The sequence below is a fragment of the Rhyacophila brunnea genome, unplaced genomic scaffold, assembly GCF_057557595.1.
Source record: "Rhyacophila brunnea isolate RB1 unplaced genomic scaffold, BYU_Rbru_1.0 scaffold_18, whole genome shotgun sequence".
Lineage (NCBI taxonomy): Eukaryota > Metazoa > Arthropoda > Insecta > Trichoptera > Rhyacophilidae > Rhyacophila > Rhyacophila brunnea.
Genome location: NW_028232837.1, coordinates 15868841 through 15886103, shown reverse-complemented (window position 1 = coordinate 15886103; position 17263 = coordinate 15868841). Strand labels below are relative to the sequence as shown.

The following is a 17263-nucleotide window of genomic DNA, read 5'->3' as shown; positions in this document are numbered from 1 at the left end:
GGATTCGTAGTGAAAAATGCTATGTTACATTGTAAAAAAACTCATTTTACGGAAAGAAAATCGTGAAAATTTTGAGTTGTGAAACTTTTTTATACTTACTTATAAGTTTTGGGAATATTTCAACATAAAATATTCAATTCGAATTATGACAATATGGTCACTTTTCACTTTATCACTATATTAAATAATATAGTAGGTACTTGTCTCAAATTTTGAGATACGAAATATACCTAATACGTGCACACACTGACGCGTCGTAAAGTAAAAAATGACACTGTTCGAGAATAAACACGTTCAAATTACCTAGTCTCAATGTAATACCGTCACAATATTAAAGCTAAAATTATGACATTTTTTAGCAGATGGAGATTTTTTTTGTGAATATTTCTGTATACTTAACTCAAAACCGTGTTGTTTTTTTTTACTTATGACGCTATTTTATCGGGTGTGCGATATTGATAAATTTAACATTTTATACTACAGCGGTCATAGTAATTTTTCTTAGTGTTAAAATCAACAGGTAGAAACTACCTTTCGGCAGTTATATTAAATCTAGGCTTTCGGCATATGTTGAATGGTGTCAGATCCTTCTGGCAGTGTAGGCGACTCGCTTAGGTGTTGGCTTCGTTTCTTTCAAATGACCGCCGTGTGATTTCGTCGTGGCTGTAATACCATAAGAATTTGTCATTCCCTTACCTAAGTATAAAGTAGTACTTATTAACAATTATAAATAAGTACTTATGTAACTCTTGTGTGATGCGTTCACTCTTTTATACATATTAGGTAAGTATACTTACCTACTATTACGTACACTCCATATTATTATGTTCCATATTAATAAGTATATGGTTCTGTAATCTACGGGGAGAATTATTATTACTTACATCGGTGTAAGGTAAAATGAGTAAGTTAGTATTTATTAGGTACACAGAACAGATAATAAATAGAATACCGATAGGCTATATTCAATACGCCGCATGGTGAAGCAGGCTTTTGAATGTGTGAGTGTCCTACAAAAATGAAGCACGCATTATGCACGTGCAGTAGTGTGTATAATACACCAACATTAAATGAGCATAAATGCATAAACCGAGAGCAGTTTTCAGTATTCGACGTAACACGTATTCTAGACACGTGTGTAAGTTTAACCCGGTTCTTCCTTACCCGAGTCGGCTACCTGCTATCGCCTACCCGTTGTGTATTTCAGTTCTCATTATTTCTGAGTTCCCTGATTAGGTACCTACTTACTTTGTTTCAATCTCTGTTTTGTCAGTAGGTACGAGTATAATGTATTATATAATCACAGAACAGATAATAAATAGAATACCTAACAACAGGCTATATTCAATACGCCGCGTGGTGAAGCAGGCTTTTGAATGTGTGAGTGTCCTACAAAAATGAAGCACGCATTATGCACGTGCAATAGTGTGTAATACACCAACATTAAATGAGCGTAAATGCATACAATGAGAGCAGTTTTTAGTATTCGACGTAACACGTATTCTAGACACGTGTGTAAGTTTAACCCGATCCATCCTTACTCGAGTCGGTTACCTGCTATCGCCTTACACGTTGTGTATTTCAGTTCCCATTATTTCTGAGTTCCCTGCACCTATATAATTGTATGTATGTACTTACCTATTTATAAACAATATTAGGTAGGTACCAAAAGCCAAAAGCATAGATAAAAATGATGAGGTACATACCTAGGTATAAGCTTTGTGTAAAAAAAAAATAAGAGGAACATAAAATTTCGTGTAGGTAACAGTTAAGTAGGTAGAAGGTAGGTATATTATTTGTGAGAATGGCCAGAAAGCAAAGTGCATAAAAAATGGTTAAAGACCGTTAAACTTTGTATTGACTAATCGCATATCCTGGTATGAATACAATGGGATGGTAAATTTACTAAAATCCTTGAAAAAACCGTTAAAGTTTGTATTGACTGATTTTATCATGAGAAAAAAAGCAACCGACTTGTGACTTTGTAATAAGTTGATGCAAAGGCGTGCGTGTTTGGGGTAAAAACTGCAAACGGTTTTAAATTTCGTCTATAAAGTTATTTCTTTCAATTTTGCTAGTTTTAAACATTCTAACGGATATATTCTTCTTCTTATTGTGAAATATCGTATGTCACCTGAGTTTCTAGACATTTGGGCCTTGGCAACCATCTGCTTTGAAGACGGTGGTTTTGATAGGCTTGACTGATACAGATGAGTGCAGTTCAACTGAGTACCCGAGACAGCAAATAAGCATATATATCCAAAGAGGTAATGTAGTCTCTGTTTTGGGTAATACTAAAAAGATCATATGGTCCTCCTGGGATCCACGATATTATCAGCCGACGCGTTAGTCGCTCGGCCATCGTGTGAGAAATATATAATATGTAGGTACTTATATCATATCCATAGATAACTATTACTATTACCTATACTTACCATTACTTTTACAACTTTTCTCACGGTTATTTTGTTTCACTCTTTTATTACACCTATTGTAAGTATCATTATTACAGTTTCATTCGGTTATTACGATAACGGATGTAACCAGGAAACATTCGTTGACATTTTAGTTTATGATTTTCTCCATACATTTATTCACTTTTATAACGAGCTACTTATCGGTTATACCGAGCTAAAATATGGTCAAAAATTTTCTTAAAAATGTTAATGTGTCGATCGTTTTAAAACATTTCGACCCTAAGCAATAAAATCCGACCGGACAGGATGCCGCCGGAATCGGATTACGTGTATGACAGTAGTTAAGTGTCTAAGTACCTTACCTAATTGGTGTTTTCGCCGACAATATTGAAAAAGTATACACGCATATGGTTGAAATTGCATGTAAAAAATCCAAGGTTTGTGAAGTCACTAGGTACCTACCAGCGTTCATTACAATTAACAACTTCTTTTGTAGTTTATGAATGCCATGATTGTTTCGGTGAAAAATTCTAATTGTGTATTTTTATTTGAATTGCGACTTTTTGTGTTATGTGACCGCTCAAATAAAAATACATATTCTGTGATATAACGAGTAACGCTTATAACAGCAAATTCAGTCGGTCATATCTTCCTCGTAATAACCAAGTTCGACTGTATTAAATCTAATAATAATATCATATTATGATTTACCTATTTATTAATTCACCATGTAATTTCTCCGTGTAAAATAATAATGATCTTTGTCAATAAATAGTTGTTTTTAACATTTAAAAATATAGAAAACTACGGGAAAATAACTGATTACCTAGCTAGATTATAATTACGTTGAATATGAGTTAACATGCCCAGAGTTTGGAACCGGTCCAGTGACGTCCCTAGATAAAATGCCGCCCCTAGCCAGCGCCAAAATGCCGCCTCATTTTTTATACAGTATTTGTACGATCCTTTCATGAGTCCAATATTTAATAAATGTGTTGTATGGATACATTACTAACAAAATATCAGACTAATTATTCGCAAATCTGCACGTGTCGTTTCTGGTCACCGAGGAAGGGGTTCGAAGAGCAATGGAAGTAAACTAGATATCGTAAGCCCGATAAAACCAGTGAGCTGATTTTTTTGATGGAAAGATATTTTCGTTATTACTAAGTTTATGTAGCTATTTCTATATATTATATTCCAAATGATTCTCCTCGATTTGCCGCCCTTCGAGTAACTGCCGCCCCTAAGCGACACTCAATCTGCCTACCCCCACGGGATGTCACTGAACCGGTCTCAATAATTGGAGTCTTATTTTTGTCATATTAAACTGCGAGCCGGTTGCTAATTTTTTTTAATTAACCCATTCCTATCTAATACTGCTATTTTTTAACAGAAAATTCTCTTACCTACGTATAATTTAGATAAGTTTTAATAAGTTTTGTATGCATGTTATCACGACTTGTGACTTAATAGTATAATTAAAATGTCATAATACGACTGGTTATCAGTAAAACCCAGCGTTCGATAAGTTCAGTCACATGACCGATGGCGAGAAACGACTACTATGTAGGTATGACTTCCTTACAAGTTATGAATTTGAACAACAATAACTAGTCATTACATTACTCATCGGATCGAATTATTTAAGTACTATTTTTTATAAACCATGCCCTTGCTTTTTCGTACAATCACAAACACCCAGGCTTTGAGAAAATCACACTAATATAATATGCCCTCACTAGGATCGAACCTGGAGCTTCCAGATGGAAGGCCAGCGCCTTACGCACTGCACCAAGAGAGGCGCCTTATTTATTCTAATTAATCTTATTGCATATTTGTTTTGTTGATTGATTCACTTTATATAGTTCCATTATTATATAAATGAAAATGACATAAATACATACTTATATTATAAGAATAAAAACAGTAAAAATTAAGATTATAGTGCAATATCAATAAAATACTGTTCAATACATTACATGGCACAATATAAACATTACATGACATAATATTATTGTCAAAATTAAGTTGAGTAAACACATAAATCATTTACTTACCTAATGCAGTGGTTGAGTGCACGTGCCTGACCGTAATCGGCAAACTATTCGAATGATAACCGATCCCTGGTATTCAAGAATGTATTGAAATGCTTGACTTAAGGACTTAATAAAGATCAATGTTAAATGGATCACAAAATTATATTATAATAATACATATAAAAAAACAGCCAACGACATTAAGCACCTACCTAAGTATATTACCATTCCTAACCTGACAATATGTCGGTCCACAGGCTGTAAGTTATATTTAACTGGTTTTGTGTTACGAAAAGTTGTTGGCGATTCGCCCAACCTTTGGATCATTGGTCTTAACCAAACACATATACAAATCCGGACTCCGGAGCCATAACGGTTAAAAACACATCAACTTTTAGCATTCCATCGGCATGGTCGTTTTTAATACAATGGTATTTTTTATTCAGTAGCATTTATATGTATATAAACACTCCTCCATCTGTTGAAATTTATCTTTATCTTATGTCCAAACAATAATAATTATTGTCATTTTCAGTTTGAGGGTCACGAATGACAGCATTACTTTACCCTTCTCTCAAAATAATTAAACACGCCTTGGGCCAACGGTCTCTACAATATCATAGCATACCCCGCCAAAAAAAGGGGCCCAGCTGGGCTCTGTTACCAGCCAACCGATCCCAAACCAACCGGCACCGAGAAGCCGTTGGCGTTGGTATGAGGCCCTATTCAGCTGAATCGATCCGGAACGCGCGCAACTTCTAAAAACATAATAACTAAGTAGGTAGGTACGTACCTACCACTACCTACACACTTACCTACTTATTTTCCATGTAATATATTATTTTCTATTTTATTTTGTATGTATATATTAATTAGGGTTACCTAGCAACCCGGAATCCCGGTAAAAATTTTACCGATCCCCGGGATTGATACTGATGAATTTAAGTATAAAATTAAGTCTCATGCTAGGTAGGTATGTAAGGTTATGGTAACGGGTAAGCTAATAATGTTTTAATGGTTTGAAATCCATACTTAAATATTTTTATTTGATTTTCAGTGTTTTTATAATATTAAAAGATATATAGATATAGATTAGATAAAGATAAGTAAATAAAGATTTTATATTCACCTATCTGCGTTAGGTACTTATATTAAATCTATGTCGGCGATTCGATTATCAATATTTTTTTATTTTTCAATCGTTTTATTAGGTATTTCGCTTACGTTGGCGTACTAATACACATTTTTTCTACATTTTCAGAAAAAAAAAACAATAAGTACCTACCTACTTAAATATTTTTTTACAACAGGATGGTTAGGTAAAACAAATCTACCATCTACCTAAATAAACAAATTATTGGACTGCGGTAACAAAATATCCTTAGGTAGGTACCTACTTAGTCTTTGGAGGTGGGTAATGTGTAGGTCGTGTTGGGCGTATTGTATGTTTTTTGTATGGGTATAATATACGTACCTATCTAAGTACCTACATAGAAAGCATAGAAAGTAATGTTAGTAGAAAAAAATTGTACCTACATAGTGAAAATATTTTATGATACCTTATTGACTCTCAGTTTATGATAATGATTCTATCTGCTTATTGATTCTATCTAATGTTCCAACCCCACTCAGAAAGTGTACATGAAAGTGGTACCTACGAGTTCATGATGATAATAATATAAGTACTTAGTAAAAATATTGTTTTGTTTGGTTTGTAGATAAGTAGGTATGAAAACAAACAAGCTCGTGAGTCCGTGAATCAATACTTACCGAGGCGCGCACATAGAAAAATGGTATGGGGGGTCCATTTCGAAAAAATATCCATATTTGAGACTTTCACGGTTGTCTGCTTATAATTTCCCCCCTGAGAGGTGGGGGGTCTGGACCCGAAACCACCACCCTTTGTGTATGCGACTGTCCTTACTACCCACTAGATTACGTTCTGACTTAAGTATATTTTATTCGTTGTGCAATACATAATAAAATATGATCGGATGATTAGGTATGTATTTGTTAACACCGAAAAATACGATTTCAGAATATTGTACTGAAGTACAATATTCTTCAGAAATGCATAGAATACAAAGAGATTGGAGACTGTTCAACCTCTTTGTTAGAAAACGATTTTAACCACAGATCATTCCAATCTACTGACTTTATGCAAATACCAGAGATAACTTTCTTTATATCTGTCTACATTCTAGCATTTTTTCGTTCGTCAGATGAACGCACCGCAGTGCATGCGTACGCATTGCCTGCCTTATACCGGTTTCAAAGTGTCGTTTTTCGTGATGGAAGTGCTAGCGCACGTAGATACCTACATCACCGATGGACTTTTTTTTCAATATCACAACGTGTTTGCCAACCAAATGATTCCTGGAAAAATATAAAAAATATGTAAGAATATTACGTACTTACATATAATTTTACAGCAAATAAGCCAAACAACTATAATTTTGAAGGATTCAAAAAGAATAATGTTCTGTGACCTATATTTTTTTACCGAAATACTATATTTTTACAAAAATTATAAAAATATGACAATACTGCTTCCCTTTAAAAAATGCTTCACAAAACTATTTCACGTAGGTATACGACAGTTGGCGCGGTGCGTAGCATGCTTTTCACCTAAAGCAGGGATGGCAAATAGGATTTGATCAGCGTGCCAAAATAAGCCGATTTTTTAAATGCGTGCCATTCCTTTTTAGGTGTACACATGATATAATCGAAATCATATTTAAAAAAAAAACGATACACATAAAATGAAAGAAAATAACGAAATTTTTGCTAGAGGTTTTTTGTTTCATGTTATTTGCGAGACTTTTTATATCACGCTGACATGTCGATGATTGCAAATTAATACCATATGCTGCTGAATCTTCCTATGTCAACCTATTTCTAGTATTTGAATGTACATGCTTCAATATAGATAAAATATTTTCACATGAGTAGGTACGTGGAAGAAATGAAGTAAAGGAAGAAAATGGTCAACAACGAGATTGCTAGTTTTTTAACAGATATAAAAGTATCAGCCATGCTTTTCCATGTTTTTAATATTATTATATTGAATATTCAAAAATAAAAGGAATTTATTTTTTGGCGTGCCGTCGAAAATTTTTAGCGTGCCACGTTGGGCACGCGTGCAACGTATTTTCCTTCGCTGACCTAAATCATCCGTAAAACTTCATACTGTGTTAAAATCAGAATTAAGAATTAAATAGTTGAAGCGAAATGAAAAATGAAGTGATCAAATGTAGACATAGTTTTAGCAACTTATTTTTCTTGTTGAAAGAAAACAAGGTTCAAGGACATTGTATTTGAACACCTACTTATGTATAAGTACATATTTACCTAATATAAGATAGGTGGGCGTTTTGTTAAGCATCTTTGTTTTTGTTTTTGTAATATTACGTTGAATCGTGATTTCAATCGTATAGTTACTATCAAATTATTAAAAATTGATATTGATAACAATCTACAAAAATCTGATATTGCCAGTCTTTTAGGGAGATGTCATATTGAATTATCATTAGGTATTGCGAATGAATTTGATAATAAATCTAGCTGTAAAATACGTGCTTTGCCTTCTACACTTCCACACAGGGTTACCACCTCGTTCCACATTACAAAAAAACCTTGCCGGTAATTCAATTAATATTGTTGAAAAATATCTTAGAATCGATCTGAGAAAACATACCATGAACATTCTACATAGGCTACATATTATATCAAATTTGTAACAATACCGGGGGCATCTCGACGAGGAAATAATATTAATTATACAGTTATAATTTATGATTCTTCCTAAGATAAACAACCTGAAAATAATACAGAATCATGATTTTTTTATAGAATTTTTAAGAAAATCACAAGATAAAATATTTAAAAACAATTATTTCTGATTGTTCCTCAATGGTCACACATACATCAATAGGGACGACGCGACGGTGGACAAACCATGACTCAAAGACATCCAATATACCAAATGGACGTGAAATGGTTCATATTTATTTTACTAGACAGGACGCGAAGATAAAAGTATGGGGACCTAAAACAAAGGTTGTTGGAATGAATAATATAAAGAAAATAATATAGCATTCGTGTGGATAGGTAGTGGGACAGACAGATGGAAAAGGACATTGCATTTACATAATATATTGTATAGGTACATTATAATGAAAAATCAAGTGGTTTATATTATCTATACTTATATAAATTTGAATTACTTACTTATTTTAAAAATAAAACATTCAAGTGAGTCGAAGATAAATATGAAAATAATATGTGCAATTTATTCTTCTCATTGCTACGGATCCTGTCTCTCCTTATTATGTTATATCTCTCCAGCAATCCCTGCATTCTGCCGTCCGCATAGCTGAAGGCATTGAGCATTAAGAGGTCAATGTCCATAGCGTTCTTAGTAGGCATACACCTGACTCTTCAGCGTCTTCCGGTGACGATGCACGAACACATCCCTTTCTAGTCATTGAACACACGCCGCCTTACAAAATCTTAATATAGAAGTGAACGCGTTTGTAGAATACGTCAGAAGACATGAACGAAATTTTGCAGTATTTATAATGTAAGGTTAAATTACACTGGCATCACTTTGGGTCGTTCACAGGTGTCTTGGCCACAATAGAATAATTCCTAAGTTTTGCTCGCAAAATTAGACTCGACACCAGGGAACTCAGAAATAATGGGAACTGAAATACACAACGGGTAAGGCGATAGCAGATAACCGACTCGAGTAAGGAAGAATCCGGGTTAAACTTACACACGTGTTAAGAATACGTTTTACGTCGAATACTAAAACTGCTCTCGGTTTATGCATTTATACTCATTTAATGTTGGTGTATTACACACACTATTGCACGTGCATAATGCGTGCTTCATTTTCGTAGGACACTCACACATTCAAAAGCCTGCTTCACCATGCGGCGTATTGAATATTGCCTATCGGTATTCTATTTATTATCTGTTCTGTGCTCGACACGAATATGGCAATAAATCATAACCATCCGTAATGTTACAAGTCTCTCCCGTGCACAAAGTCCGACAGTGTTGCGTCGCGACCTCCTGTCAAAACGGATAAAAAATGTTATTGCACACTGACGAAGAAGTGGTGATTTGTATTGACGGAAATATTAGGTTAATAAATAAATAACACAACACACACAAGCGACATTCATGCTAGTTAGAAATATGTTGCGTGCGACATCTGCGCGTCTATTCTATACACAAGACTGCTATCGGCCGCCATTGACGGTTATCGAGGGTAGTTTATCATATTATTATGTTTGTATTGAGATATTATAGTAATTGTTACAAAAAGTTAGCCGTCTAAACAGTCAAAACTGTCTATCTCGCTACAAAGACAAGAGAGGTGCTGCTAAAACATAGCACTTATTGTAACAATTACAACCAATTTATTGTAAAAATTATAATACTTCAATGGAAAAATATGAAAAAATACCATCGATAGCCGCCGATAGCGGTCGATAGCAATCTGTGTATAATAGAATAGATGCCAGGTATGTTTTTCAACCAAAATTGTGCAATCACGCTGAATGTGCTACGCAGCGGCGACCATGATTTTTTTAACATTATTAATGTAGATTTTACAGAACAAATATGTTCAACTATCATGCAACAATATTATAATCAGTGACGTCACGCGAGAGTAGACAAATCATGCGTTGCTAATATTGGATGCAAGATTAGCATTAAGAGATAGCAAATTAAGGAAGAAATTGCAAATATAATATAGGTATATTATACCTACTTATACTACATCTTTTATCGTAAGGAGCACAGAAAATTTCTGAGTTCCCTGGTAAGGAGTCTCAAGATCGCTCGGTGTGTCGGGCACAGGGAACTCAGATAATTGTACTGTGGTCGGGCATTTACTTGACTATACGCGCCACTAGTACTATGCAGTTGAGACGAGTTTGTATGTGGAACCCGGCTAAGTCAACGCTCCTGTGTGACCGAATAACTTCAGCATTCTTTGGATACATACTTTTTAGTATAGAGCCCTCTATTTACTTTTATTTCTTCTGGTTGGACTACTAAGAAAAATAGTTACCTACTTAATGATTTCTACTGGTTTTATTAAATTTATTAAATGATTTCGTAATCAGATTATTGATTGATCAAATTGATGTTACTGATCACTTACAGATACGATTAACGTAATTGTGATATACTTACCTAGAATGCATTTGAAATATTGATGTAGATGTGTGTTAGGCGACGTTTTATTAAAAAACAAAAGTTTCTTATCTCTTTAGATCAAACGCAGCTTTTTGTATAAATATCGCTGTTTAATAAACCGCGACACAGTTCATATTAATCGTTCGAGTATTATCCTCCTTCTCAATATTGAATTGAATAATTATCAGGCGTGAAAACATATTATTCAAAATGCGTGTTTTGCTAGCTTTCTTCCTGGTTATGACGGTTGTGGTGGTATTGTTATCGGTTGCATTTGCTGCCCCTAACGGTCAAGTAGTTGACTACGCTGTTGAAGATACGACTGTTGCATGCAAAAACATCGGTGAAATGGTGCGTTCACATTTTTTTTAAATTTATTTCTTTACACCAATTGAATATTAGGTATCTGGTTAATTGTAAACTGTTCCTATTGCATTTCCCCGTAGCACTGTTAAGATCAAAAAATGCGTGGAACATTGCAGTCAGTACATAATGTACAAATTTTATTAGATTCATTAAGAAAATTAGTTCGATATTAATTTGTAATAAGTAAATATCTGATAATAACTCTGTCATCATTGTCAGATATTTGTACGACAATGTTTAGTGTGCACTATTTATGGCGGATCTTAACAGTCTAGGTACCTACCTTCATACCCTTCGCCACTGCTATAAAGGGTCCGATCTACGCATGAAGGACCCCTGGCCTAAAACAACGCAACTGATTAAAACATAGTTTTAAAAAAATTACTCAACGTTTCTATGTGAATTGTTCCGATTTATTTTTAGGTCTCTGGGGCCCCTACCAATTCGGGGGTCCTGGGCTATTGTCCCTTTAATTTAGAGTTTAGCCCTAAGAAAAATACGGCCCCGCTGCTAGGTATACCCATACTGATTTACCTAGTATTTTTAATATGGTTCGGTTTGCGTAATTTTCATGTGCGGAATGTTTCGTCCATCCACACGATCCCTACTAATATTACAATATTACATTCACTGAGCTGATATTTTTTGTGGAATAATTTTAATCTATGCCGGAATCTTCATTGCCGGAATATAACAAAAAACGTCCCCGAAATGAAAGCAACGCGTCTTGATTTTACGATCAATACCTACAGGCGGTTTTGCAGAAACCGCAAACCATGTGTAATATCACTAATATAATATCATTCTATGTTTGTGTGTACCCAAGTAAACCACGCAGTTCATATTGTAGATTCACGGTTCAATTTAATGCCACCATTATAGATAGGTACATAATTCAAAATAAGAATGATTTATGTTCAAAATAATGGCTGTTCATAATCCGAATTGTGCTCATTGGAATTATTATTCTTTAATCGAAAGGCTCGATGACATTGAGCTACTTTACAAGCTACAAGCCGGCGAATTTACAATCTGCTTGTAAACTCGCCCAGTGTCATCATAGAACTAGCTAACAAGCAGATTGTAAACGATCTACCGAGAAAAATTGAAAGCCGGGCTATTTTATTCGTTACTCGCTGGTATGTGGGCCGATCTGCGTCTGCGCAGTAGAGCGATAGTGGCGAACCTGCAGGTAAAAAAACGAACTACTCAATACGTCCTGTCAAATAGTACCAAAAATGTAGGTTTCAACTCGCTAGCTTGTTGGCTTCTGAGCGGGTGGAAAGTTTTGTGTGTCATCATTACAACCGCATTGGCTGACACGCCCACTTTTAAACTCGCCGACTAGCAGCTTGTGAAGTAGCTCAATGTCATCGACGCTTAATGCGTCAATTTACATTGAGCTACTTTACGAGCTGTTTGTTGACGAATTCAAAAGCGAGCGATTCAGCTACTGCGATTGTGATGATGACATACAAAACTTTCCATTCGCTGAGAAGCCAACAAGCCAGCGACTATTTTGACAGAAAGTAGTTCGTTTTTTACCGGGAGGTCGCTACTACGCTCTACTGCGCAGACGCAGTAGGCCCACAAGTTGACCGGCTTTCAACTTTTCTCGATAGATTGTCTATCGAGAAAATAATCTGCTTGTTTGCTTGTTCGATGATGACACTGGGCGACTTTACAGGCAGATTGTAAATTCGCCAACAAGCAGCTCGTAAAGTAGCTCAATGTCATTGACGCTTTCATCATTGAAGTAAAATTATTTTCGATTTACAAAAGCCCATTGTCAGTGACAAAAAAATATTCGCCTATTACCTGTGTAAAAAAAAAACACTTTTCACTGATTTAATGACACTTTTTCTGTTTTCAGTGCGTCTACCACGAAGATTGCTGCTCTCACGCCTGTCCGAGCTTCTGGGGAAAATGCGTTTCCGGATAATGTTATAATATTATATGACCAAAAGTACGCAAGCTTTCAGTTTTACGGTCTAATGACAGTTTTTTTCTAATCAATGTATTGTAAATAAATTACCAAGCTCCCTATACTATCAACACTCATTAAATTCAATGATTATTCAATCATGCATTATCATATAATTTGTAAGTAAACAGAACGCTTTGTAAAAAAAACATTAAATACAGACATTTTAACTATATATAAAAAAATTTTACTTATTATTAACCCCGCCAACGTATCCAAAATTATTAAAATGATTATGAATGAATCACTTACTAATCAAGGCATGGCCCCCACAAAGGGGGGCTGACAGGGCTCTAGTCTGGGGGCCCGGCGTGGCGAGTTGACCAGATAAATGATATAAATACACGTCACAAATTGTCTCTAACAGTAAAAAAAGTCGCCTGCGTCGCTATTTACCTTTGATATTGTCATTATTTAAAATTATGTGTTTGTACGATACAATGTTCATTTGTGTATCGATACTCGACTACACCATAATTCAAATGGATGTATTAAAATTTAAAAAAAAAATCACTAAAAATGTACATATTAATTTTACCGCGTACACCATTTGGAAAACGCTACTGTGGAGCATCACACTGCCTTTATCCTTAGCGTAGGTAGGGGGGCCCGCCAAAGATCTGAGCCTGGGGCCCGCTTCAGGATGTGGGGGCCATGAATCAAGGGGCGGCAGGTACTGAGCCAAATTCAAGCACAGAAGAATATTCAGCGCCTCTGGGTATATACCTATACCTAAATAAAATAATAGAAGGTAAAGTGAAAAATATCTATAACTTATAATTTTCCCTTATAATGTCGATAACAACATAACATATTATGAGATAATCGAAAGATATTTTAAATGAATCTTGTTTTAAAAAAGAAATCATTAATTGTATCCAACGAATATCCTTAGATAAAACTAAAAATTAAGAATTTATGTACTGAAAATGGAATGATAAACACGGGTCGTTATCAGATTGCTGATTGATCTACGTATTCTACGTCTCCAAAATCGTGGTATTATCCAGACATTTCTAGGATGGATTGTAGACTCACCACAATGTGATCAGTGACGTGCCGTGGGGGCAGGCAGGTCATGTGTTGCATATAGGCGGCACATTACGAAGCGCGGCGAATGAAGGAACGAATATAAATATAACAATTTTTGAGAGCAGTGACAGTTTTCTACGAAGCGAACGATCTTCAGATATATTAGTTTAAAAAAAATCGGAGCATAAAAAATCAACTGTTGTAATACATATTAGTGTTGGTTTATCGCACATACAATTTGTTTACAAGGGTTCCTCCAGACCTGTCAGCGCCACAGATTTTCATGTACCTAAAATCACAACTCTGTGAGAGTAGGTTTCGTGGAATTATCCTAATGACCCGAACACATTACCATCACGTCTTGTCACTGAGATAGTGAATCTGATCTCTATCTCACCGTGACAGCACGTGACATGATGGTAATTTTCGGACCGTAATTAATTATTATCAGTAGATGGTGTGTAGGTATATCAATTTAAAGATTTTCTGTGCATTTGTCTGTTTAAGGTAGGTAACCGAAAATAAACAATGAATTATGTAAGTAGGTACTCAACGAATTTTCAGACAATTTAAAACTAAAAATGGAAGGGAGTGCACTGCTAGGGACGTCACTGAATATGATAAAGTAAGTATTTAAAATCTTAAACACAGTCATAATAAATAATATAATAATAGTGTAGGCATGCACCTACCTATCTTTTCAATAGTATGTAGGTATCTAGATTTAATCTTTTTTAAATTTGACATATTTGTATAAATATGTTAGTTTTTATCGACATCTGTAGTAAGTTGTGAAATATTTTTTTTTCAATATGCGGTTTCTGCTAGCTTTCTTTGTTGACGAAGACATAGGGACTGCTACCTGCCACGACGAGGTGGACTTCTTCACAAATTATCTTCTGGCTTTAAAGAATGTTCAGGTGGCCGATTCGGCTGAGGAGCTCTCGCGAAAAGAGTGGAAGGACATTGGTGAAACGATAAGTCCATCGTGTATTCCATACCCAACATAAGCTATTTGCAAAATGGCGTGCCGTAAGGTCTGGTAGTGGGCATTCCCTAAAATCCATGTAAGTAATATAATTCTCTGTAGGTATGACGTGAATTGGTTGATAAGTCTAAAACATAAATTTTATGGACGATTTGTAATGTTGGTTTTCTGTGGTATCTGTGGTTTCTGTGGTAGGTAAATCAGGAATGTTTTTAAATTTTAGTTTGTTGAGAATTTACAAAAATTTTACTAAAATTTAAAAACATAAAACATCCAAATACATATAATCTGATTTATTGCAGAAAACCATACGTCACCATTCCTGAAAATTGTGGGTCCCGTTTGTAAAAATATAAGTAGGTATTGGTTACAGTTTCAGATAGAAAGTCAAAATAAATGTTTGTCACACAAAATAATTTACAATTTGTAGGTACTAACACACCCTCAATAGCACGACACAAATCTGGCTAGCTCACTTGTTAGTGCACGTACCATAGGGTGGTTATTAAATGTTTATAGTTTTTTTTTGGAAATGTATACAATGTGAATTAAAGTCTTAAAGAAAATATTAAAATCTGTTTATTTATTTATTTTGTTATAACACGGTTTTTATCATTTAAAACATTTCAGGGTTTATACATCTAATTTTTAACTTTATATAAAAAGGATTATTTATTTAGGAACTTATTTTTTAATATTCAATTGATAATTTTTACTTATTTAGTTATTAACTGGCACGCCATAAAGGAGCGTGGGTTTTATACTATATTCCTAGAGGAGCCGAATCGAACTCAACTATCCTATCAGAAGAGCGAAATCGAACTACATTACTACCTTATTAGAAGGACAGAATCGAACTGATCACACTACTTCTATTTCGGGACAAGACCTATTTTTTAAAGCCTGTCCCCCTTCAGAGGTACCACCTAATTAGCAGTGCGATCGCGCGTATTATTCCTTAACATTTAATTTGTTATAAACTCTTATTCTAATCTATAAACAACTAGGTAAAATTATTTAAAACATAATTACGGAAGAAAGCTACGCAGGAAGTTAAGTATTTAAGAAGTTATTTCAATTTCCAAATTATAAAAACATATCTCCCGCCGAAAATTGTCTCTTTGTTTAGAATCGGTGTGAGCGGTGCACACACACTATCAAAATAGTCCCGATTCACGCATATCGAGTGATTGACAGAATACGCAGTGCAGTGCGTGTATTATTTTAAATTTACAGATTTTATTTAAACACGTTATTTATTTTAAATTATAAAATGCAGCTACTGAATTTAATTATACAAAACAAAACTACTGAGTTTAATAGTAACCCTCTTCGGTAATTTTGCTATACATATTATTATATTTTAATGAATGCTTATATTTATTTATCGTAGTTCTCATTCTCTCCGGCATTCATCTCCTTTATAGTATATCAATTTTACATCTTCCTCACATACGAGTATACATAATTATTAATAAGATATTTCTTTATTTAAAACTTACGTGCTATGTACATACCATATTATTTGAAAACACAATTAAACAATTTAAATATTTACTTAATCTATTGACTCCATTCGTCACCTCGCATACTTTTTTCAATTTCTTCCCAAATTCTTCCCACCTAGTGTACACCAGTGCATACACAGGGCGAGGACTTAAACTGAAATAGAAAGATAGATTGACGATTTTCCAAGGGATTTTAGTTACGAGTTTTATAAAGCCGCCGGGGTAAAGATTAGGTGACAATGTTTGGGCCATCAAATATATATTATATTATCATAGATATTTAAACGGTATTTTATGTTGGTGTTAATTCGCCCCTAATTTTTGATGCACAAACGTCGATCCCAATCTCACGGCCACGTACTTTGTCCTTTGGACGATCGTCAATACATGTTATGGTACATACATTTACATTTTATTTAGTTATACGATTCAAACTTTAAAGTCTTAAAAGACTTGTATTAGCCTACAATCCTGATAGGTTATTGGGGAATCTGGTTATATGTTTTTGTTAGATATGACGTAATTGGTTACGTTGTCAAAAGCGTTAGAACTTACTTTCGTTATTCATTTTATTTTGTTAATTGTTTACTTCTAGTCATCTCCTCAAAACGCCGTTGTGCGGGATTATTGAGTGTGCTAGGTATATTTATTTTATTTTCCAGTCATCCACTCAAGACCTCGTTGTGCGAGATCATTGAGTTTTGCTGGGTATA

At 34.6% G+C, this 17263-nt stretch overlaps 1 protein-coding gene across 1 annotated transcript; it reads left to right on the top strand.

The window, feature by feature from the left end:
* The first annotated feature begins 10797 nt into the window (after positions 1 to 10797).
* On the top strand, positions 10798 to 13199 carry LOC147073252 (uncharacterized). The gene is made up of 2 exons (XM_085945094.1): positions 10798 to 11023; positions 12912 to 13199. The coding sequence occupies exons 1-2, from the start codon at positions 10883 to 10885 to the stop codon at positions 12978 to 12980; spliced, it is 210 nt and encodes a 69-aa protein (XP_085801220.1). The 5' UTR covers positions 10798 to 10882; the 3' UTR covers positions 12981 to 13199.
* The last annotated feature ends 4064 nt before the right edge of the window (positions 13200 to 17263 follow it).